The following is a 21603-nucleotide window of genomic DNA, read 5'->3' as shown; positions in this document are numbered from 1 at the left end:
TTGAAAGAAAGCAGCTTGTTTTCTCAGTTATAGTTATGACATGGAAAATCTTAAGCCTTTCTTATTGTACCTGAGCTCTTAGTTCAGTAAGAAGGGAGAAGTGCCAGAGTGTGAATCTCTGTCCCTGCACCAGATGTTCTCCACACAGCATGTGTTCACTCATCATCCACGGTGGCAGATGCTGTCACATGATGAAGTTGTTTTCTCCTGTGTTTTACTTCAATCAAACCTCAGGTAGCCATGAGTTTAGAGAAGTGAGCTTGTGACTGAAGAGCTGTTTTGAATTCCTGAACCAACTGAGAGAATCCGGTCAGAGGATGTAACATGTCTTCAACGTTTGCAGGCAAGGTGGCACAACGGACAAAGAAATGACACACGAAGAAGACCAGTGTTGTAGTGGACATCTTTCAGGGCTCCTTGGATACAACAATTAGGCACAAACATGGCTAAAGGATTGGATTAGCTGTGACTGAGGGATTAAAGTCTCTGTGCTAATGACTCCTTATGATGACTCCAGAAACAAACAACACTCATCCACCCTTACCTTAGCTCAGACTTCATGTGAACTGACAGCACACACACACAGTGAAACACAAGTTCCCTGCAGAGGAACGGGGAAAGGACAAAGGAGAAAGTACAGAGAAGATTAGAAAGAAAGGTTGAGAGGTGAAAGGGGAGAGGAAATTAGAAAAGCGGTGGAGAGGAGGGAACAGGTAGGACAGAAATAGGAAGAAGGTCAGAGCAGCGGATGAACAACTAGCGGAGAGGCTTGATGTTAAATGTTATGCTGTCATTAAAAGTAACGATGTTGCTAAGGGTTTCCTGAAGCTGTTCAAGTAATTACATTTTCATATATTTTCCTTTTTTCTCACCACATTTCCAGCATCCAACATGATGGACTATAAAATACCTGAGGAGGATGTTACAAGTCTGCCAGTGCTCCACGTCTGCTCCGTTTGGTTGAGCACATTCTCACAGTAGCTCCTGGTTGATGGCCAGCATGGAGGAGAGCAAGCTCATCTTCAGCCTGGACCGCCACGATGATGGCCCCATCGTGGCCTTTTCCAAAGACAAACTGCAAGCCCGGGAGAGCCAGCCTGACATCAGCCTGGGGATGGATTTGGACCTGAGCCAAGGCCACCGATCCCAATCCCCCTTCCTGCCTCACTCCCCCTCGTCCCCGGGCTCTTTGGCTGATCTATCAGCAGCATCAGCAGGTCTGCTTGTCACCACCAACCTGGTCAAATCCTCCTCCACAGACCTGGACCCGAGCGAGAGCAGCTCTCTACGAGGCAAACCTCTGCTCAGCCTGGTCAAGTCCCTGAGCACAGAGATCTCCCGTCGGGTCGAGCCAGAGGTGAACCTCTCCAAGTCAGACTCCAAGCTGCATTTGCATCCCTGGAAGCAGCTCACCCATCCAAAGATCCCAGAGGCCAAACCTGAAGCAGGAGGACTGAACGAGAATGACGACTGGATATCACCTCCTTCCACAGGCAGCATGCCTCCCGCTGAACCCCGAGGCAGCTCGCTGATAGCGGAGCTGGAGGACACACGGAGGAAGTTCTCTGAGGCCATGCAGGATCCGCTGAGCATGCTGAGTAAGATCATGGGGGACGAAAGCTCCGGCAGCCCCAAGCAGGGGAGGGCTTCTGGTGCCGGAGACTCACCGGCCTCCCAAGGCAGCTGTGGCAGTGAAGATACAGACCTTAAGTGCCGAAGGAGAGCTGACGGGGAGCACAGAAGTGTGTGTGACACGCCTCTGAGAAGACTCCAACAGGGCTCCTTAATGAAATCCTCCGTCTCCCCAGAATGCCACACCCACAGCAGAGACAGCCATTTCGAAATCCGCACATATGGGGATATGATTCAGGTGGTGGAGCTCCAGAATGGATCCAGCGGGACTCATCACAGAACTTACACCCAGTCTCGAGTCACAGTGCCGGGCTCGTCGCTGCCTCTTCACTGGCTCCTCCCTGTGGGTCTTCTAGCGTACGGTTTCTTTGTGTTGCCCCTGCCCTCCTATGTGACAGGTCTGTCTGTGGGGGTTGCATGCGGCTTTATGTTGGGCCTGGTGGTGGTGTTCATGTTCGCCCCACAACGCTCATCAGCCAGAGGCAACAAAGCCTCTCGTTTGAGCAAATCCAGACACCTGAACATGGATCAACTCGATGGAGCGCTCACAGATCCAGAAATCCTAGAGGTAATAAATGAGTCAAATACAATACAGAGGGGCGTAAACATGAAGGTGACATCACATGCTTTTATCCAAACTTCACTCCTCTGTTTCTTTGCCATGTATTACACATGTAAGAGAAGAGGCCAGGTACTAATGTGGAAAGACCACTGGCCTGAAAACAGTATGGCATAAGGTGTATGTGCATATGTCTTGCCATGGTTTCCCCCTTAAACATTAAGTCAGCCCAAGAGCCCAGTGTGCCCACTGCTATTGGCTACCTGCAGCAATGTGACAATTTCACCACAGTTCAGCGTGTTTTTGCATGTGTATGTCTGTACCATCTGTTGGGACAGGCCTGTAAGTTGTTCACTTTAAAAAATATATTCATTAATAAAACAAAAAGGAACCAACCCAGTTTTACGTGAGTTTTAAGCCATGCCAGCTGTGTGGCGCTAGGGATGTCAGAGTCGTTTGGACCACTACTTTATTTGTTTGTTTCCTCAGCTGTACTTTGTGCGTAGTGCTAAGTAGCAAATGTTAGCATGCTAACACATGAGATGGTTACGATGGTAAACATTGTACCTGGTAAACATCTGCATGTTAGCATTGTCTTTGTGAGCATCTGACGTTAGCATTTAGCTCAAAGCACTGCTGTGCTCAGTAGATACAGCCTCTCAGCTGCTCCTCAGTACTTTCTGGTTTACTCATTTGGCTATATTGAAATGAGGTTCAAGCTCTAATGTTTGTTCTGCAGGGTGAGAGATCAAAACAACAAACAACAGCCGTCATATGAGTCATTGGATGGCACTGGAGATAGTGCTATCAGTGTTGCTTAATGGATTAGTTTCGAGGCAATTAGTGTATAAAAAACTACCCTGAGGCGCAGCAGGTTCAGCATCTAAAGAGCAGGTTATTTTGATAATAGCTTTCTCAAAGCACTTCTTGACAGCTCTGCTGAGAGGGCGGGGGCTGGCTGCCTCCATAAATGCGGAGTTAGCAGGTTCAAATAAGGTCACGTTTATGAGGATAGAGGAGCTACTAACAGCAGGCTGTGGGCTATTTCAAAGACTCGTCCACAGTGTCTCGTGTTTCCCCTCCTGCTGAGCTGTATTGTCGCAGTTTGCACCTCTCACTGTGAATTTCATTCGCCTGAGTAGACTCTTTGCTACATATTTTCGGACATATACTGTATATTAACACTTAGTCAGTTAAATGCCCCTAAATATAGCCTCAACACAGCTTTCAATGTAGTTCAATTCTGAAAGGAAAAATGTGAAGAGATTTGTAACTGACTGTGTTGTAGCTTGCATATCATTTTATCCTGTTGGATTAAACACCCTGTTATTTTCTTTCAGGGCTGGATGAATGAGACACACAGCTATGACCCTGAGACTTTCCACCCCTCCATCACACACTCTGTCTACGTCACGCTGGAGGGCAGCCGGCTGCGCCTGGCGTACCCACGTGCCAACATCCCCCGGTGGGCAGGGTTCGACGAGACGCCCCACGAGGCCGCATTTTTGCGTTCGCGCACTTACCAGCTGGCTAACTGTAAGGTCAGTGCGTTTATTCTCATATTCTCATTTCTGGGTCCCAGGTGGGCAGACGTGTCCCCCAGGGGGGAGTAAAAGAGAGAGGCAAGGTGACCTCTCGCCTGAACTCTTCCCTCTCATCTCTCTGCACCCACATTGTCATCTAACACGGAGGTGAAAGACCAGAAGGATTACAACTGAAGTGATGATGCTCTGAATAAACTTGACCCAGCTACTGTCCCATTGGCATATTGAGGCAGGCTACTGTAGCTTCCAATAGGGTAACAGAATAACGCTGACACACAGAGCGCTTTGGCAATGGAGAACTGTCAACACCATTTCTGCCTGCCAGTATCTCTTGTAGAAAGAAAATATAGACACTTTTCCTTTATCATTCCTCTCTGTTAATCTTTAGGTGACTCTGTTACCGCCTGGTCTGGCTCGCAAAAGAGTGTGGAACAAGAAATACCCCATCTGCATCACTCTGGCTGAGGGGGAGGTTGGGGAGGAGAGTGTGGTTGAAGGGCAGGAGGAGGAAGAAAGGGCAGAGAGGCACACCGTCCCGGACCACCAGCTTCCTGTCACCCTGTACCTGTTTGGCCGCACAGGAAGAGAGAAGGAGGAGTGGTTCCAGCACTTCCTGTCTGCGTTACGGGCCGCAGCCAAGAGCGGTGTGAGCGGGGAGGAAACCACAGGTAAGAGGAGGTTTTGGTTCATGGTGATAGGGAGCAAATCAGTGGGGGAGATATTGTATGTAGGCATTACCTCCCTGCAACATGCATTTAGTCGTTAAATCGATGCAAAGAGTGCAGGATAGATTCATGCAGAATTACTGCCGTTCCTTGAGTTATATTTACCAGCTCCTTCGTGTCTGTCTTTTTCTCTGTCACTCAGAAACACCATGTGGTGGAGATCCTGTTAAAGACAGCACAGAGGAGCTGCACGACCTGCCGGGAGCTATGAAAACAAGAACGCTATTGGACTACAGCACCTACATGACTCAACTGATTGTCTCGCAGAGCTGCAATCTCACCACCAGCCCCTGCCACAGTGAAAAGGGAAGCCCCACAACCCACAAGAAGGTCAATGAACAACACCTTTATTTAGCTTTTAGATCTAGCGTCGGGTCTAGCATCACTTTCATCCCCTTCCAGCGTAGGAATATAACAGAAGTTGCTCTCTTTACCGCTCTGCATGTCCGGCTAATACTCTACATAACTCCCATTGATCAGAGCTGGTCAATATCAGCTACTGTTCCATTGTTCTGCCCTGCGCTCAGACCAGCCCTGTCCAAGATGCTGGCTCAGCCAAACACATCCTTGCTGACGGGACCAAATGTCAATGTGCAGAAATATCAGATGTCACCTGCCTGGAAGGATATTAATAGGAACTGACTGTGGTACATCTGCAGCACACCTGACTGAGCTGCAGATCCTGGCTCGGGTGGTTTGGGATTGGCACCCCACGTAGAGACATTCTGTCCTCATGTTTAGAGGAGGCAGGTGCAGAATCAGTATGAGAGTCAGCATAAATGGGGCTTGAAGACGGATTAGCGTAGAAATGGCAAACATGCGTCTTCCAATGACGTATCCCTCTGTTATTCCCTGCAGATTCACAATGAAGAGCATGGGTCTGGAGGTCAAGCTGGAGCTGAGCCCAGTGCGGGTTCAGGGGCAGGGGGGGGCTCTGCAGAGGGCCAGCCCACCTGGGTGAACTCCCTGGTGGGAAGGATCTTCTGGGACTTTCTGCGGGAGAAGTACTGGACCGATCAGGTGGCACACAAGATCCAGAAGAAACTCAGCAAGATCAAGGTGAGAGCGGATGAGGATGGTGATTTATTTTCCACTGAAATCCTTGGTTGACAAAATGATCTTCACATTCACATTCATCTTCATATTCATACCATCATCATCAGTGTCATACTGATTAATGACACAGTTAGGCAACAGAGAGTTTACTGTAGGTCAGAGCTCTATAAACTGTGTCACTCGATGATGTGACCTGAACATCAGCGCTGGTTTGTGAGCAAGGTCAAAAGATGTGACATTAGACACATCAACAATGAAGCTCTCTTTCATGCTGACAATGCACTCCCTCCCGTTCCAAAGGCAGGAGGTGGGGAGTGAGTAGAGGAGCACTGATGGCACCGCAGCATCTCTCATTACTCATTTCCTGCTCTCCTCTTTGACACACACTATCCTTTTTACTCCACTATCTTGCTCTACTATCCTTCACACACACACACACACACACACACACTGCAGGTTTTCTCTGCTCGCGCATTTGTTTGAAGTAATTAGCTACCGGAGCGGAGCGGAGCTATTTGTCTTACACAGATTTAATTCAGAAATTCCAATGTCTGACATGAACGCGGCATGTTTACTAATTAAAGGTGTTGTTTGTCTCATTATAGTTGCCGTACTTCATGAATGAGCTGACTCTGGCTGATCTGGACATGGGTACTTGTCTTCCTCAGGTCCTCAGCACCTCCAAACCTACACTGGACCGCAGAGGTACAGTTCTGTGTATTTAGACTTGTATAAATATATACAATATACAATATAAAATGTATAAATATACAGGCTGTTGCTCTTTCGATTATTAGCCATGCTAATACAACAGTGTGGCTCTAGGGATGTGGGTCTGTCTGTGGGTCCACCACTTCGGTCCAGACTGACATTTCTCAACAACTATTGGATTGTATTGCTATGAAATCACTGGTACACTGGTACAGGCATTCATGATTCCCAGACGAGATGTTGGCTCAGCCACCAAACCAAACTCTTTAGATCAAAGTTTGTTCAGTATGAAGCATTACCTGCTACCTGTGTCTGTCTCTGTTCATCCCCAAGGCCTGTGGCTGGAGCTGGAGTTGGTGTACACTGGCTGCCTTCAGATGACCCTGGAGACTAAGATGAACCTGTGTAAGCTGGGTAAAGATGGAGAGGACGAGGCTCATAGCGTTCCAGAGACCCAGCAAGTGGGGTGAGGCCCCTCTCAGTTTCATATTCCTCAGTGTATAAAGAGAGAGTGTGGAGAGAGTGTCTTCTAAGCTCAGTAGTTTGCATTAAGAGGTACCACTGGTGTGTTTTTTCAGCTCTAAGCCCAGGCTGTGTGTACTGGCTGACAGTGATGAAGAGTCATCCAGCGCAGGCTCATCTGATGAAGAGGAAGCCCCTCCCTCGGAACCGCAGGGGCCTCCGGGAGATAAGAGCACAGTGGTAGCAGCTGAAGGGTACATTAACAACTTTATTGGCATTTTCTACCACAGAGATCAAATATGCATGTTTCATGTGTGGACGCATCCCATTCAGTGAAAAAGACCACTTTTTGACTTGTCAAACACAATTGTAACTAATAATGTTGTTAATTGCAGACATTTGGACTTGACATAGCAGGAAAAACACATGTGGACTTAATGGCCTTAACGATGCTGCGCTGCATTGCCATAATTGTTGCAGTGCAGCATCGTTATGGTCGTTAAGCTCACCGTATTCTGTTTTGTGAAATAGTCCCAATCCCAGTCATTTTCAGATTCACAGTCCTACACTGCATTTGTGCCCTCATCATTATCTTCCCTCCAGGCACACTGGTGGCAGCACAAGTAGGAAGATCTTGAGGTTTGTGGACAAGATAGCGAAGTCCAAGTACTTCCAGAAAGCCACAGAGAACGAGTTCATCAGGAAGAAGATTGCCGAGGTGTCCAACATGCCTCTGATGCTCAGCGTCGAGGTCCTGGAGCTCTCTGGCACTCTGGCCATCAACATCCCGCCTCCTCCTACTGACAGAATATGGTACAGAGTGCCTCTCTCTCTGTCATTTCATACCACAAATTCATTCTTCCTTTCTTTCTCTCACAGTCATTTCCCTCGTTCTGTCCCCTCAGGTACAGTTTCCGGGTCCCTCCCAGATTAGACCTTCATGTGCGTCCCACCCTCGGGGAGAGGGAGGTCACCTTCACTCATGTCACTGAGTGGATCGAGAAAAAACTGCAGTGTGAGTTCCAGGTCAGTCCATCGGTGACACATTTTCCACATCGTTAAAAACATTTAATCATTGCACTAATTATTGATTTGTTGTCCTTTGCGACTCAACAGAAAGTGTTTGTCATGCCCAACATGGACGATCTATATCTGCCCCTGATGACATCTGGCCTGGACAACCCACCTGTATCCCATCAGTCCTCAATCCATTCCTCGTCCCACCAGTCCTCCATGGAGTCCCAGGAGTACATGTCAGAGTAGTGCCCCCTTGAGGCCACTGGAGGGATTATGTTGATGCAAAATAGCTGATGTGCAGCTATTGCTGTGAATCTCTAATGGGTTCTGAGGCTGCTGCAGCTGGTTGCCAGCTTGGTGTTTATCCCAAGTGTGTTCGTTGTAACCAGAGCAGGGTAGATGCCTCCTGAAGGCACCCTCGAGACTGTGAGAATGGTATTACAGTGCCCCCTACTGTGGAGATAACTGAACTGCACCTACCACCCTGACACCAGTGAGAGCACATTATACACTGGTTTCCCAAAAGGACATTCCAACACTGATGAAAGTCTGAAAACCGGGATGACTTTACTGCACGTCAAAACAAGATGTTGGTGATAATCACTGTTTTAAAAGAATGCCAATTGAACAAACTGTCCATCCATGCATTTTGTAATCCACTGATCCTGTTAAGGGTTGTGAGGTTCAACAAACTAGATACTGAAAGAACATGGAGATGATAATCTGATGATTATGTTCAATCAAGCTACCATGGTGCATGTTATTTCTGAACTGTGTTAATGTGCTCATGGCTTCATCAGTGAATAAAAACCTGTTTAAAATTTAAATGTATGTTAATTGTTGAACTTAAACTCCATACAGATAATACCTGTATCACCAAATCTAATTTACATGGAGGAACAACAACATCACAGTGTATTTGAAACTCGGTTTTATCATTGTATGAGAATTGAGATATGAGAATTTTTTCAGACCTCCTCGGTCAGAGGCTCGGGCACTGTCTTCAGGGCATCCTTCTTCAGTGGCCCCTGCAGGTAAACCAGAGGTCAGTGGTAAAATAGTGCAGACGGATTCAGGAGCGAGTAAGTTAACACTGCAGAATTTCTTCATAATCTGATTTGTGTGTTCACCAATCTTTTCTCACGCTCACCATAAATGCCCTCTTCTCCTGGGCAGTCTGGAAGCGGCCATGGCCAAATTTGGAAGTGGTGTCGATAAACTTGAGCTCGATGGCCTCCTTGGACTTGCGGGATGTGTGCACGAGCAAAGACTGAAGGCGGGGAGGAACACACAAAGCTGTACATGACCTGCAATGATGTACTAGGAGCCTTACTTTTTCCTTCCAGAGTAAATTAGATGTTTTATCTGTTCAACTTAAAGTACAGCTGTGTACTTCTACTGAAAGCTGCCTGTAAAATCGGAAATTAGACTTTCAAAATCACACTGTACCTTTCTGAGGGTGAGGACACGTTTCTTAGCCCCGACCACACAGCCCTTCACCATGACAAAGTCATTGTTCACCTCACCATAGTGGGGGAAGCCTCCCTACAGGCACAAGAGGGGAGTAGGATAAAAAAGAAATCTGCTTTCTATGAAGCCCTTCATAATACAAGAGAGCATTGTGTTGTTCACACCTTAATACATCATAATGCATTATAATGCCCTATGCAATGTTATAAAATGTCCCCTGGTAGATTGAGAATCCATTAGTTCCTTTCTTTATAATCATGTCACAGAAAATGGGTGTACCATGGGCGTAATGGTCTTCTGGCTGGTGTCGTAGTTCGTGGAGGCATTGTTCCGGATCACCTTTCCATCCTGGATGTGCACACCCCTACCAATACGGTAGATCTGAGGACACACAGTATTATGGTAATTCTTATAATAATATTGCTTATGATTATTCAATAAAAGCTTATTTCCCTAAGAACAGCTGAAGATGAGTCTTGTGGGTGAAGTTGGACTCTTGACTATCAGCTCGCCTTCTTGTTGATCTCAGTACGGTGGTTGAAGCCCTTCTGACCAGCACGAGCTATAGTGAAAGCCACCCGGGCTGGATGCCAGGCTCCAATGCATGCCACCTTCCTCAGACCCTTGTGAGTCTTCCTGGGAAGCTTCTTTGTGTGCCAGCGGCTTGTCACACCTATCAGCACAGACAGAAATAACTACATATCCGAGTGCGTTTGTTTTACAAGACCCTTGCCTGGCACAGCTAATCAGAGCATGTTTCCAACCTTTAAAGCCGTGACCCTTGGTGACTCCGATGACGTCAATCATCTCATCCTGGTAGAAGACGGCAGAGACGGGCACGGCCTGCTCCAGGCGCTCCTTTGCCCAGTCCACCTTGTCCGAGATGCTTCCCCCATTCAGCTGCACCTCCATGATGTGGGCCTTTTTCTGGTTTATGGGCAGCAGTCGCATCTGGAATAAGATATCACAGGCCATGTCTTTTTATAATTAGATGTATTATTCAGCACATGATCATGTTTGAGTAGTTAGTAATAACACCAGCCTCTTATTCCCACTTCTGAAGCTGAAACCTGCCCAGAAAAAGACCCATCCCAGCAACACCGTTAAGAGTTCAGATCTTGGCTGATCTTCATATCGGTTGTTGCCAAGATAAAGGTTTTCTCTTGGCAAAGCCAGGGTGAGCAGCCAGGTTCTGTCCTGGAAAATTATTTTTAAACTGCTATTTGAAACGGCACCCTCCAGTGCTCCCCACAGACAGAGCCAGGGATGACAGAGAGATTTGGGATGTGGCAGCTTTTCTTTCCATCGCATGTGGTCAGGTGGATAACTCTGACACCTCTGACCTTTTGCAGGGGAAATATGTGGTGAATAACTGCCAATCATTAGACTAGTGGAGGGATGAGACAGTAATTGTTGCATTTCTGGATTGTGCAATTGGCCTACCTGAGAGTGAACAATAACCCTGATCACTGAACAGTATTTCTTCATCTGGACAAAATCCTTGTCCAGCTGTTTCTTTCCTGTCTCATCCTGCCACTTCTTACTGTACTTGCTGAAGGCCTTCTTCTTGCTCTTGGACCTGAAACACAGAGAAGCTCAATTTAGATGTGAGAAACAACAATGGTCAGTGAGGCAACAGCTGTGTGGCTGCACATGCAGGGGGGAACAATGTATAATCACACACCAGTTTTTATAAAATCTGCGCTTGCACTCGTCACTGAGATGCTCTGCAAAGATGGTTTTGAGGGAACGCAAGCCACGGACAGTGTGAATGTATCCCACGACCCCCACCACTATGACAGGAGGAGTGTCAATGATGGTGACCGCCTCGACTTCCTCTCTCTTTGATTGCTCTGTGGGAGAAACATGGGAAATATTCACCTGCTGAGATATTTCAACTGTCAGAATTCAGTAAAGCTCAATCAAGCATAGCATGTTAACAGTAGATATGATGGTTATTAAGCAATATACAGCAGAGAAAGGCAAAGATATGCAGAAAAAGAGAAAAGAGATGACAATTGAAGCATAGATTTTAGGCAGAGTTTGATGCCACCACATACCAAAGATTACAGGACAGTATATGAGCCTTATTTGTTTGAGCTGCTGAAACATTCAGTTCTTAACATCCTGTAACAATGGTTGTTCTGTTTTTGTTTCCTATTTGTGCTTTCAGAAGCTGCATTAAATCTGTACAGAACAACAATAACATTATCCTCTCAAACAAACAGCGAGAGGTGAATGTTTATTTCCTCATTCCTCCCATGCATCAATGTCATACATACTGAGGCCAGTACGGTGCACCTCCCTCAGCGTGTGGGTCATGCCGGCCTTGTATCCCAGGAAGGCAGTGAGGTGGACGGGTTGGCTGGGGTCGTCTTTAGGCCACGTACGCACCCTTCCCCTGTGCTTCTTGCTACGCTTGTGGGGCAGGAACCCCATGTGTCCATGGCGGGGTGCGTGGAATTTGCGATGAGACTGGAAAGGACACACAGAGTCTATTTACAATTGATGCCACAAGAACGTTCTCTGGTAGACGGCACACGTCATGAACACACTGCAGGTAAACAAGATGAACAGATGGAGAAATAATTACATTGTGGATGCAGGCTGCATCGTGTGGAGGTGTGGGTATTTTAATGGCACCAATACTGACAGACACAGCAGCCTTGGCAGTGGTGAAAAGTAACTAAGTACATTACATACTCAAGTACTGTATAAATTTGAGGTACTTGTACTTCACTTGAGTATTTCCATTTTATGCAACTTTATACTTCTACTCCACAACATCTCAGAAGCAAATGTTGTACTTTTTACTTCATTACATTTGTCTGACAGCTTCAGTTACTTTTCAGATTACAAACCAACAGAAAACAGGTGTGTTTTTCTCATGAAAAGTACTTTTTAAAGATACGTGGTTCTCACAGGACAGCGACGCTACAGACATATGATGATCTTATAGGATATGATGCATTGTTGTAGTTTAAACTACTCAACAGTTTATTAAAAAGTAGTAAAATTAGGACAACCTTAAACATCAGTAAAATGCAACAAACATTATATAACATATATAATAATACAGCAGTGACGGGGACCATTTTACTGCATAATGAGTACTTTTACTATTGATACTTTAAGCACATTTTGCTGATATTAATAACATACTTACTTAAGTAAGGTTTTGAATAGTACTTCCATCACTGATCCTGGGTCTGCATGTCCTTACTATCTATAACACTGTAGATGCACTGATGGATTAACTACAGTAGTAGATCAAGAGGAGACACATTAATCCTTGCCTGTACTCAATATACTGCAATAAAATGGTGTCCTCTGTCCTGTTTTTGAACTGTTTTTGGCCTAATTTCCAAAACTTTCTTCAGATATTCAATTCCTCCGGTATTAAGGGCCTCCAAAAGTTGTAATAAAGAGTCAAGTCCCTGAATCTTCAGGTGCGTTGCCTTCCTGTCCAGGCCATGTGTTTGTACTTTCTGCACTGATTTCACATCTAATGTGATTCAGAAATCCAACACAGGTCAAATAATAAATAAAACTCAGACAACAGGATGCCACATTAAAAGAAGTCGCCATTTCAGTATTCCACGTGGTTTCCTCAGAGGCAGCCATTACAAGATAACTTTTCAACACGCGTTATCTTCCTGTATAATCCCAGATGGCCAAACAAAGTGAAAAACCACACACACACGCACACAAAGACAGACAAAACTGCTAATGAATGCATCTTTTATCGTAGAAAAGAACCAAAAACATGAGGAGCACTGACCATGTCCGCTCACTGTCCAGTCGGGGGTAGAAAGAGAGAGGGGCCAGTGCTGATGTAAGGGTCATACATAAGATGATACACAGTGTAGGGGCTCTAATTTGGTGTTTGGCCCAGTTGAGGAGCCGTATTTGCTTTCAAACAAGGGAATCTCTGCCAAGTTCTGACAGGAGGAGATAGGAGGAGGGAAGAGGGTAGAGTCAGAGGTCTGAGGTGGTGGGGAGGCCCAGTGGACAGGAACCACATAACCAAGAAAGGAGAGAGAAAGGAAGTTTTTCCTTGTCATGAGGCCAACATCCACCTGGTCTGCTTTAAGACGAATGCAGTCTTCTCTCTTTCTTTAAAGAAGCCTTTTTGAAGACAACCAGGATAACACATCATTGCGATTTGATGTTTACATTTATAATATGTACATTTGGCCGCATTACATCGGACAGCAGGTGTTTTTTGGGAGGGATCTGTATCTGTATCTTTCTCCAGAGCACTTCAGGAGGCACGCCAGACAGATGTGCCAACTGGTTTACTCGCCATCTCACAGCTGAGACACACATCTTTGTCAGTGGTGCTTATCACAACTGCACTGTCAAATTTTAAATCGTCTTTAAGCTCATTTTTAGGTTCCTAGCAGTATTCTGTACCTCATAGGTACATAAGCAAACACGGCCAAAAATGTTGTTTTGTTACAAACAACTTTGCATTTCTCAATATAAAACATATATTTTCTTGGCATTTTAAATGCTCCTTGATAACTAATATCATAGCATTTTAAGTGCCAGAAATTCTCACTGGTTTAGACAGTGCATTAGTGGTTAAAGGTTGTCAGCTCTGCACCACCACCTGCTGCATTTCCATGATGCAGCAGCTCCACCTGTGACCTTTACCCTTCAACCTTCATGTTTTAAAAAATACTGTAATTGGGCTCGTGCTAAGTTCCTCGTTATCATAATATTTGTACCGAATAATACTTTAATAGTAACCAGAAAAAAAGTATCTAGATAACATTAAGTTTTTACATTAATGACCTCTATTTCGCCATTGCGTTGTGTCTTCTGCGCATGCGCCAGCCGAAAGGAGAGCTGTCGAGGTCGAATTTAGTTTTGTCCAAGAATAAGGCAAAATGCCTTCAGACTTTGATAAAGGAGCATATCCGGAGCCTCCTCGGCAGACTCCGGCTGTGGACAAACAGACAGCACTGCCAAACCCAGCCCTGATTCTGTCCAAACTCTTCTATTACTCCGTGGACCTGCCTGTCACCACATTTAGAGGTAACTGAAGCTAACGGAGCTAACTGGGCTAACAGGGTAGCACAACAACACAGCTATCAGGAGCTACGGGGTGCTGTATAGATGTATTGTTGCCATGTTTGAACGTGTTAACGATGCTATCACTGTGTCCTTGCTAAATATTACACCACGTCATTTACAAGGCTCTGGTTTGTGGCAGTAATGGACAGAGTTAGCTATCTATGGTGTTATGCTAGCTAGCGTCATTCATAGACACCAAATCACAGTACAACACACATGGCCTTGCCACGGTATAACAATGCCCTGAACTGTTTTTTTCCCCTCATCCAGATGCGGTTGACAGCATTCGTGGTAAAAACAAGTCCGTCTACTACCACCAGAAGTTCCGCCGTGTCCCTGACCTGACGGAGTGCCAGCAGGGAGATTATGTCTGCTACTATGAGGCTGAGATGCAGTGGAGGAGAGACTAGTAAGTAACGTGTCAAGATAAGATTTATTCATCCCGCTGGACATGTGTGTGCACAAGATGCTCAGTAGGTGATAATTAGTAAGACAAATATACATAGCTTATATACAATATGTATAAATAAAACATACATGCAGGCTGGGTTACCATCTGAGCTCCCAGACCCTCAGGGCCCCCAAAAGCTCCAGTTTCCCTTTGTGGTAATTCGTTTGTGGTCATTTGATTAATCACAATTACACTACAGCACAATATTTAAATTGAGATAAGGGCCCTGTGTTGTGGATTAGCCCTGTAATCTAGTTGTAATGTCTTTTCACACAGCAAACCTGGGAAAGGATAGTGTTTCAGGATGGAAGGAGTAACTGTACCTGTAGGGCACAGGATACATACACAATACAAAGGGAGTAGGTGGAACTGGTCAGGAGGGGCCCTATAGCTCGGTTTTATCTGTATTTTAGACAACTACATGCCTCCAACTTTGTGGCAACATGACAATACACTCATGCACAAAGCAAGATCCACAAAAAAAATATTTTTCCAGTTTGGTATGGTCAGACTTCACTGGCCTGCACAGAGGTCACACCTTTGGGTCTGAACTGGAACTGGACGCTAATTGCGAGCCTTATCACCCACCATCAGTGTTGGACCTCTCTGATGATCTTGTGGCTGAATGGTTGCAAATCTCTGCAGCCATGTTACACAATTTCGTGGACTGCCTATTCAGAATAGTAGAGGCTGTTGACTTTTGGCCATGTCGTGTATCAGTCGGGCAGAGTTTCTCCTTCAGAAATAAGAGTGTCGCCCCTGTGTTGTCGTCTTCACCCCTCAGTAAAGTAGACCAGGAGATTGTGAAGGTGGTCCAGGAGCGCCTGAGGGCCTGCCAGCAGAGAGAAGGAGCCAGCTACCACCAGAACTGCGCCAAGGAAATACAGCAGTTCAACGAGGTGACCAAGAACTTCCAGTCACGCTGTAAGTAATGTGTTGTGTGGAGCTTGGATGGGTGTGGTGTAATATCAAGAAAACTGTGGAAGCATTCAGGAATCCCACATATGTCGTGTCACACTGCTGACAGAACACAACAGTGTGACAAATGCTCTTGACACTTTAACTACCACTGAATGTGTTAAATTCATGACCTGCATCTTTCCAGATGGAGACCTGGGAGCGTACGCCAGTGGGAGGAAATGTCTCATGAAGCAAAGAGAACGGATGATGGCTGCTCAGGCCTGAGTGCTGAATAACAGTTCATTATTATCTGTCCTGTGTAATAATTGTAAAATAAAATGTATGCGATAAATCATTTGTCAGTGCATGTATGTCCCATTGCTACAAAATTATACGTCTGTGCAGCAACTTCATATTCTCAAGTGACTTCCGTGCACAGTAAGCTCTTATTGGTTTGTAAACAACCACTTACTATGGAGGGTGATCAGTTTCTATCTTTGATTAGCCAATTCAAGACACCCACAGTATTAAGGATGGACTAATAGAATATAAATGTCACTTTTGTATCTCTGGCTGTATTACACCACTGTGGACCTAATTATTTAATATCCTGAATAGTTTAAGGAATTTCATCCACTAACAATTCAAATTTGTTTGCCATAAAAAAACCCAACTAATACTGCAATAAGTCCTTATACACATCATGCACCCTTACGTGGTAGTTTTAATGGTTTCAAAAACAAACAATGCAGAACTGTACACTGTATTTAGCATATTGTGGTCACACTTCACAATATATCTTAAGTGCTTCTTAATATCAAACACCCCAGTTCTGTCATGAGTTCAACACAACTAACGAGACGTACACATTATATGGTGTTTCAGAACGTTTATTCAACGATTCTCTGTATAAAAAGTTTAGGCGGTAGCTGCCTGGACAGCCTGTCCTCTCTGCACAGACACCCTGGTGTGAGTCTTGGCCAGATGGTCAGTGAACTCCTGGAAGAATAAGAACAAAATAGAACGTTTGTTAATACATGAGCCTTGCATGTTAAAAATAATGACAAATCCAGTCTGTGCTGTGTACTGTACCTGGTAGGGAGACTTTGTGAAGACAGTCTCCTTCCACAGATCAGGGGTCAGGTAGCTGTAAGTCTTGGAGATGGCGTCAAAGGTGGCCTTGGCTGATGAGGAAATAAAGAGAAACAAATGAGTGGATGCTTAAGATGGAGCTCCAAGCAAATAACAGTGCTGCAGCCTGTTGAGCACTGAAAAGGGGAACAGAGAAGACCACCGACACCGTCTTTCTGCCGTGCATTGCAATACTCTTTTCTTTCTCTCCTGAAAACGACAACTACACCACGGCAGGTGAAGCTGAGCAGAGCAAGGAGAAAACCACAAACACTGAACAGATTAAGACACGCAACCATCAGAAGAATCTTACCAAAGTTGCCGAGGGTGGCTGTGCAGCCCCTGGCAGAGGTGTAGCAGTCGTCAATACCGGCCATCATGAGCAGCTTCTTGGGCACAGGGGCGGACACGATGCCAGTACCGCGGGGCGCAGGGATGAGACGCACCAGGACAGAGCCGCAGCGACCGGTCACCTTGCAGGGCACGGTGTGGGGCTTGCCGATCTTGTTACCCCAATAACCTCTCCTGACGGGGACGATGGACAGCTTGGCCAGGATGATGGCCCCACGGATGGCTGTAGCCACCTCTTTGGAGCACTTCACACCCAGACCCACATGGCCATTGTAGTCGCCAATGGCAACAAAGGCCTGTAAACAAAACCAGAGGCCAACAATGTCACATCTGAACCACCAGCAACACTATGGGATGGTAACACCGATCAAATAGGGCCTTTATCAGAATCAGAAACTGTTTATTGCCAAGTAACATACATTACAAGGAATTTGCTGTGGTCTGAAGGTGCCATTTGATAACAAATAAGTAGAATATAAAAGGTAAAATAAGAATAAGAATAAAAATAAGATAAGATAAATAACAACAGTGCAGTGACCAGAATAAAGTAAACTGTCCAGTTGGGGGTGGGTGCGTTAATGTAACGCAGGGGGGACAGGGGTGATGTACGTTAATATAACGTATAACTAGTGTTTGTGTTCGGGGGGTGTCAATGTAAGTTTGTCAGGTTGACTACAGAGTTGGTGACAACTCACCTTGAACCTGGTGCGCTGACCAGCCCTGGTCTGCTTCTGGACAGGCATGATCTTGAGCACCTCATCCTTCAGACCAGAGCCCAGGAAGAAGTCGATGATCTCAGACTCCTGCAGGAAAAAAAAAAATTAAAAAATAAAAGATTTGAGCATTCGATGATGGTCCACTGCAGCTGTGAAATGAGAATCTAACATGCATGCAGTTTTCCTTATGTTGGAGGTGGTATTAACCACCTCATCCTGTTAAAATATATTAATCCCGTTTGTACCTTGCGTGTATTAAGAGTTGAGCATCTCTTCCTCAATCTCAATCCTGATCTTTGAAAAACTGTTTCAGTTCCATTTGTCCATTCAATTTTCTTTGTGAACATCTTCATACACAATGTCTAATATTTCTCATGTTGTATCAAATGAGCAAAGACATGCATCATCTTTGAGTTAGAAAATCTATTATATAATTAGGAAACAGTTGGATCAGTCTTTTACAGAAAATTGTGATCGGCCTCATTACCTGAATATGATGTTACGAGGCATAAACTTGGGCCAACAATACACGAAATGGTATTGAGTAAATGAGTAGGACCATTCTGGGGAGCCCCTCCCTCCTCAACTCCCCTGCTCATATTAGAACATCTTTAATAGTTGGCAGTCTGTTACTTCTCATACTGCTTACCTTGATGGGCAGAGAGTACAGGTAGATCTCCTCCAGGGACTTGATCTTCATGTCCTTAACCAGGCGGCCCAGCTTGGTGACTGGAACCCACTAAAAGAAATAAAAGATCCATCAAAGGCTCCTCAAGGTTTTAAATTCATTACATTTGAACAAATAATCATTTAAACACTATTGGGTCTGAAACTTACTTCCTTGTCCTCGGACTTGCCACCCCGGGCACCGCGGCCCCTGCCACGGCCTCTGCCGCGTCCACGGCCCCGGCCGCGACCACGGTCGCCAAACCCTCCGCGAAAACCTCCTCTACCACCGGCGTCGTCCGCCATTTGCTGCGGGACAAAACACAGATCATAATTAATATTTATACAATCGCTAATGCAAGAGAGAGCTTGACGTAAATAAACATATGTTAAGCTATTCCATTTATCTCACAGGAAACGAGCATCGCCGCCATATTACATATTGAGGACTCAATATTCACAAGTATCTCAATCTTTGCCTCATTGTTCCCGTAAATACAGGCAGGATTTTGAAATAGCATATTCAAGTATCATTTTGTAAGCATTTTTAATGTGTTTGGCAGTACGATGCGTGAGATAAAGCAGGATTTTGATCGGAGTAAACGGATGGCCGTTCGACTTACGTGATCAGTATAACAGGAAGAAGACCCATGACAAGTCTCGCCGGGTTTTATGTAGAGGTGTTATCGCGATATTTACTCTAAGAGAACCCATGCTAACTGCTGCCACTAGCGGTATTTTTTTCAAACCTGGCCTGAACTTGATTGATTGTTGATATCTTTTTTATTTTATATTTTCCTGATGAACATGGTAATATTTTAGCATTTTAAAAAACAAATAAAACAACTAGTAATTACCATAGAAGCTCCCTTACAGTAAAACGCTCTGCAACAGAAAAAAAATGCCATTCTGTTGGAAAACACAATTATATTTTACTTTGTCCCTGATTTTATAATTGTATTGCTTTTATGTATTCATTCTGTATGCAGTCACATGCCTACTTTATGTTCACTCATAGTTTTGCATTATTCATTATAGGTGTAGAAAAATGACCTAACCTCATGAATTATTTTTTGTTGGACAAATGCATCTTTGTATTAATCCTCATTAATCACTTGTCAACAAAGACTCAGTCTCCACAATACAGATCAAGATGACAGTGTAATGTTAAAAGCTTTATTTAAAAAATGGATTAAAGTACAGCTCAATATAGTTACAAACTCATTCGTTTTAATCATATACCTATCTACATATTAAAAAACACACACCTTCAAAGAAATAAACACATGCAGAAATTATACACAGCAGTAGCCAACCAGCAGCAGTAACTAACTCGTTCCTCAACAGTTGCTGTTGTTGCTACTTGGAGTCCCACCGGAGCTGCCACTGCTCTCTCCTAGGTCCTCCTCTTCTACCTCGTGCAGGTCATCCATCACCTCCAGGCTCTCGCAGATCAGCCCTATCTGCCTCTTCATGTGGGCCATGGTGCTCTGCATCCTCCTCATCTTCCTCTGCAGGGCGGTGGCGATGGCCCTGTGGTTCCTCTGTCTGGCTTCATACTCCTGCCTCAGTTGCTTGTAGCAGTTGTGTTGAGCCTGAGTGCGGTGGGAGAGTATCGTCCCACAGCCCATGTGGCAGGGCTGACGCCAGTGTTCGCAGTGGCGCGCATGGGTGTCCAGGTCCCTGCGGAGGAGCTGCGCCCGGCAGCCCTGGTACGGACAGGGGATGAGCTCGTACAGACAGCTCATGCTGTGGCAGTACTGCTCCGAGAGGGGGAAGGTCTCTGCACAACCACGGATCTCATTCTTACACTGTAGGAAACCAGATACAGAGAAATACATGGAAATCAATAGCTATAAAATACATGGTTGACATACTGCATGCCTGTTGTAGTGTGTGTTATACTTACATATAGTAGCATTTTACTGTTATAGATGGTCAAGGTGGAGCTAATGTACCCCAGAACTTTAAGACTAGATAGTGCAGGGCCACTTTTTAAGCCACGTTGTCATTTTTGTTTGGTAATTACAACACATAACTTTCATCCCTGAACTTTCATCCTTGATGACTATAGCTTTATGTACAAATGTACAACTTCTACTTTCCACTTCCTACCTTGATCTTCATGCGTCCAATAGATTTGCTCAGCTTGAACATGACAAAGATCAAGCTCGGGTTAACAGGCTTCCTGCAACAGGGGCAGGTCTCCTGCCTGTAGAGGATAAACAACAGTTAGTCCTGTTCATCCGTCTGCACCAGACATAAAAAACAATCCAATACAGTACACATTTACAAAGTTCTTGTCCAGTGGTATTGATCCACCTTATGTTCAGTACCTCTTCAGCCACTGTAAGATGCATTTCTTGCAGAAGATGTGGTGGCATGCAGCTCTTACTGGACATCTGAGGACCCCCTGGCATATGGTGCAGATCAGATCGTAGTCTGGAGTGTCCACAAACAGCTCCACATCATAGCCCCCACTTTGTGTTGATACCTCCGGGTCCGCCTGGATGAGGCCAATATAGATACTTTATTCTGGGTTATCATCGTGTATTATTATTATCATATATTTCAGGGAGACATTAAAGGAGAGAGACCCCTTATGTGCCAACAGGTGAGTACAACAGGTCCACAGTGTTGTGAACATAAAGGCAAAAGATGACAAAACAGAATTGTTCTGGAAAGTCATATGACTGATTACATATCAGGTGCCAAAACTCTTTTTTCCCACTCAAAACATGAAGATATTTACACAATGCATATAAACACATTATGTTTGGCATTTTTTCTTCAATAGGGTTTTTTATTAATTCAAATACTCAGTTTAAAAATACAGTGATACCCATACAAGGATATATATTTCTATGGGAAAGCAAATTTCGGAGTTCACCAAAGATATTAGGAAAGTGGCTGTTCCCATTTTAAGGACATATGAGTAACAGTTTCAAAATTGATCGCAAGCATCCGTTAATAAAACTGATATATAACAATAAAAACAAACAGAAGCTGTTGTCTACTCACCATGATAATCTCCTGTCCTCACCGTGTTTCCATCCCCGGCGCTGGTTTACTCCATATCGGTCCACTCACATGTCACACGCGGAACACACACCCGCCTTATCAATACAAC

At 44.9% G+C, this 21603-nt stretch overlaps 5 protein-coding genes across 6 annotated transcripts; 2 read left to right on the top strand and 3 right to left on the bottom strand.

Annotated features, from left to right (window-relative positions):
- The first annotated feature begins 1000 nt into the window (after positions 1-1000).
- LOC139300136 (testis-expressed protein 2-like) lies at positions 1001-7952 on the top strand. Its single transcript, XM_070923133.1, has 11 exons — positions 1001-2200; positions 3532-3732; positions 4124-4403; positions 4603-4790; positions 5319-5519; positions 6122-6221; positions 6561-6693; positions 6806-6943; positions 7293-7502; positions 7595-7715; positions 7806-7952. Exons 1-11 carry the CDS (start codon positions 1001-1003, stop codon positions 7950-7952), a joined length of 2919 nt encoding a protein of 972 aa, XP_070779234.1.
- A 668-nt stretch (positions 7953-8620) lies between these two features.
- Positions 8621-12976, bottom strand: LOC139299995 (large ribosomal subunit protein uL3-like). 2 transcript variants are annotated; one of them, XM_070922960.1, is made up of 10 exons: positions 12958-12976; positions 11459-11651; positions 10861-11029; positions 10620-10755; positions 9941-10127; positions 9689-9849; positions 9456-9557; positions 9156-9251; positions 8857-8976; positions 8621-8734 (listed from the first exon to the last, which is right to left on the bottom strand). In XM_070922960.1, the coding sequence occupies exons 1-10, from the start codon at positions 12958-12960 to the stop codon at positions 8675-8677; spliced, it is 1227 nt and encodes a 408-aa protein (XP_070779061.1). In that variant the 5' UTR covers positions 12961-12976; the 3' UTR covers positions 8621-8674. The 2 variants fall into 2 exon arrangements, with proteins under 2 accessions (XP_070779061.1, XP_070779060.1); XM_070922959.1 differs by lacking the exon at positions 12958-12976 and adding an exon at positions 12762-12800.
- A 1032-nt stretch (positions 12977-14008) lies between these two features.
- On the top strand, positions 14009-15955 carry ndufb10 (NADH:ubiquinone oxidoreductase subunit B10). The gene is made up of 4 exons (XM_070923541.1): positions 14009-14219; positions 14529-14667; positions 15494-15633; positions 15815-15955. Exons 1-4 carry the CDS (start codon positions 14072-14074, stop codon positions 15892-15894), a joined length of 507 nt encoding a protein of 168 aa, XP_070779642.1. The 5' UTR covers positions 14009-14071; the 3' UTR covers positions 15895-15955.
- A 523-nt stretch (positions 15956-16478) lies between these two features.
- On the bottom strand, positions 16479-18779 carry rps2 (ribosomal protein S2). The gene is made up of 6 exons (XM_070923536.1): positions 18645-18779; positions 18457-18546; positions 17787-17894; positions 17054-17387; positions 16702-16793; positions 16479-16608 (listed from the first exon to the last, which is right to left on the bottom strand). Exons 1-6 carry the CDS (start codon positions 18777-18779, stop codon positions 16528-16530), a joined length of 840 nt encoding a protein of 279 aa, XP_070779637.1. The 3' UTR covers positions 16479-16527.
- Positions 18780-19746: 967 nt separating this feature from the next.
- Positions 19747-21545, bottom strand: rnf151 (ring finger protein 151). The gene is made up of 4 exons (XM_070923905.1): positions 21495-21545; positions 20810-20979; positions 20589-20685; positions 19747-20284 (listed from the first exon to the last, which is right to left on the bottom strand). The coding sequence occupies exons 1-4, from the start codon at positions 21495-21497 to the stop codon at positions 19814-19816; spliced, it is 741 nt and encodes a 246-aa protein (XP_070780006.1). The 5' UTR covers positions 21498-21545; the 3' UTR covers positions 19747-19813.
- Between the last annotated feature and the right edge of the window lie 58 nt (positions 21546-21603).

Source organism: Enoplosus armatus, chromosome 17 (assembly GCF_043641665.1).
Source record: "Enoplosus armatus isolate fEnoArm2 chromosome 17, fEnoArm2.hap1, whole genome shotgun sequence".
Classification (NCBI taxonomy): Eukaryota; Metazoa; Chordata; class Actinopteri; order Centrarchiformes; family Enoplosidae; genus Enoplosus; species Enoplosus armatus.
Note: the sequence above shows the minus strand (reverse complement) of the source record. Positions and strands in the feature narration are given on the sequence as shown.

Bases quoted from the DNA above. Each gene is read 5' to 3' on its own strand.
- LOC139300136 (XM_070923133.1), top strand. From the start codon at position 1,001: ATGGAGGAGAGCAAGCTCATCTTCAGCCTGGACCGCCACGATGATGGC. The intron at 4,791-5,318 runs GTCAATGAACAA...TATTCCCTGCAG, and splicing joins GCCCCACAACCCACAAGAAG to ATTCACAATGAAGAGCATGG. The intron at 6,222-6,560 runs GTACAGTTCTGT...TTCATCCCCAAG, and splicing joins ACCTACACTGGACCGCAGAG to GCCTGTGGCTGGAGCTGGAG.
- LOC139299995 (XM_070922959.1), bottom strand. From the start codon at position 12,800: ATGGCTGCCTCTGAGGAAACCACGTGGAATACTGAAATG. The intron at 11,030-11,458 runs GTATGTATGACA...TTTCTCCCACAG, and splicing joins GGTGCACCGTACTGGCCTCA to AGCAATCAAAGAGAGAGGAA. The intron at 9,252-9,455 runs GTACACCCATTT...TTGTGCCTGTAG, and splicing joins AGAAGACCATTACGCCCATG to GGAGGCTTCCCCCACTATGG.
- rnf151 (XM_070923905.1), bottom strand. The intron at 20,686-20,809 runs GTACTGAACATA...TATCCTCTACAG, and splicing joins ATCTTACAGTGGCTGAAGAG to GCAGGAGACCTGCCCCTGTT. The intron at 20,285-20,588 runs GTAGGAAGTGGA...GGTTTCCTACAG, and splicing joins TTGGACGCATGAAGATCAAG to TGTAAGAATGAGATCCGTGG.
- ndufb10 (XM_070923541.1), top strand. From the start codon at position 14,072: ATGCCTTCAGACTTTGATAAAGGAGCATATCCGGAGCCTCCTCGGCAG. The intron at 14,220-14,528 runs GTAACTGAAGCT...CCCCTCATCCAG, and splicing joins GCCTGTCACCACATTTAGAG to ATGCGGTTGACAGCATTCGT. The intron at 15,634-15,814 runs GTAAGTAATGTG...GCATCTTTCCAG, and splicing joins CAAGAACTTCCAGTCACGCT to ATGGAGACCTGGGAGCGTAC.
- rps2 (XM_070923536.1), bottom strand. From the start codon at position 18,779: ATGGCGGACGACGCCGGTGGTAGAGGAGGTTTTCGCGGAGGGTTTGGC. The intron at 17,388-17,786 runs GTGAGTTGTCAC...TTTTGTTTACAG, and splicing joins GTCAGCGCACCAGGTTCAAG to GCCTTTGTTGCCATTGGCGA. The intron at 16,609-16,701 runs GTACAGTACACA...TTATTCTTCCAG, and splicing joins TCACAAAGTCTCCCTACCAG to GAGTTCACTGACCATCTGGC.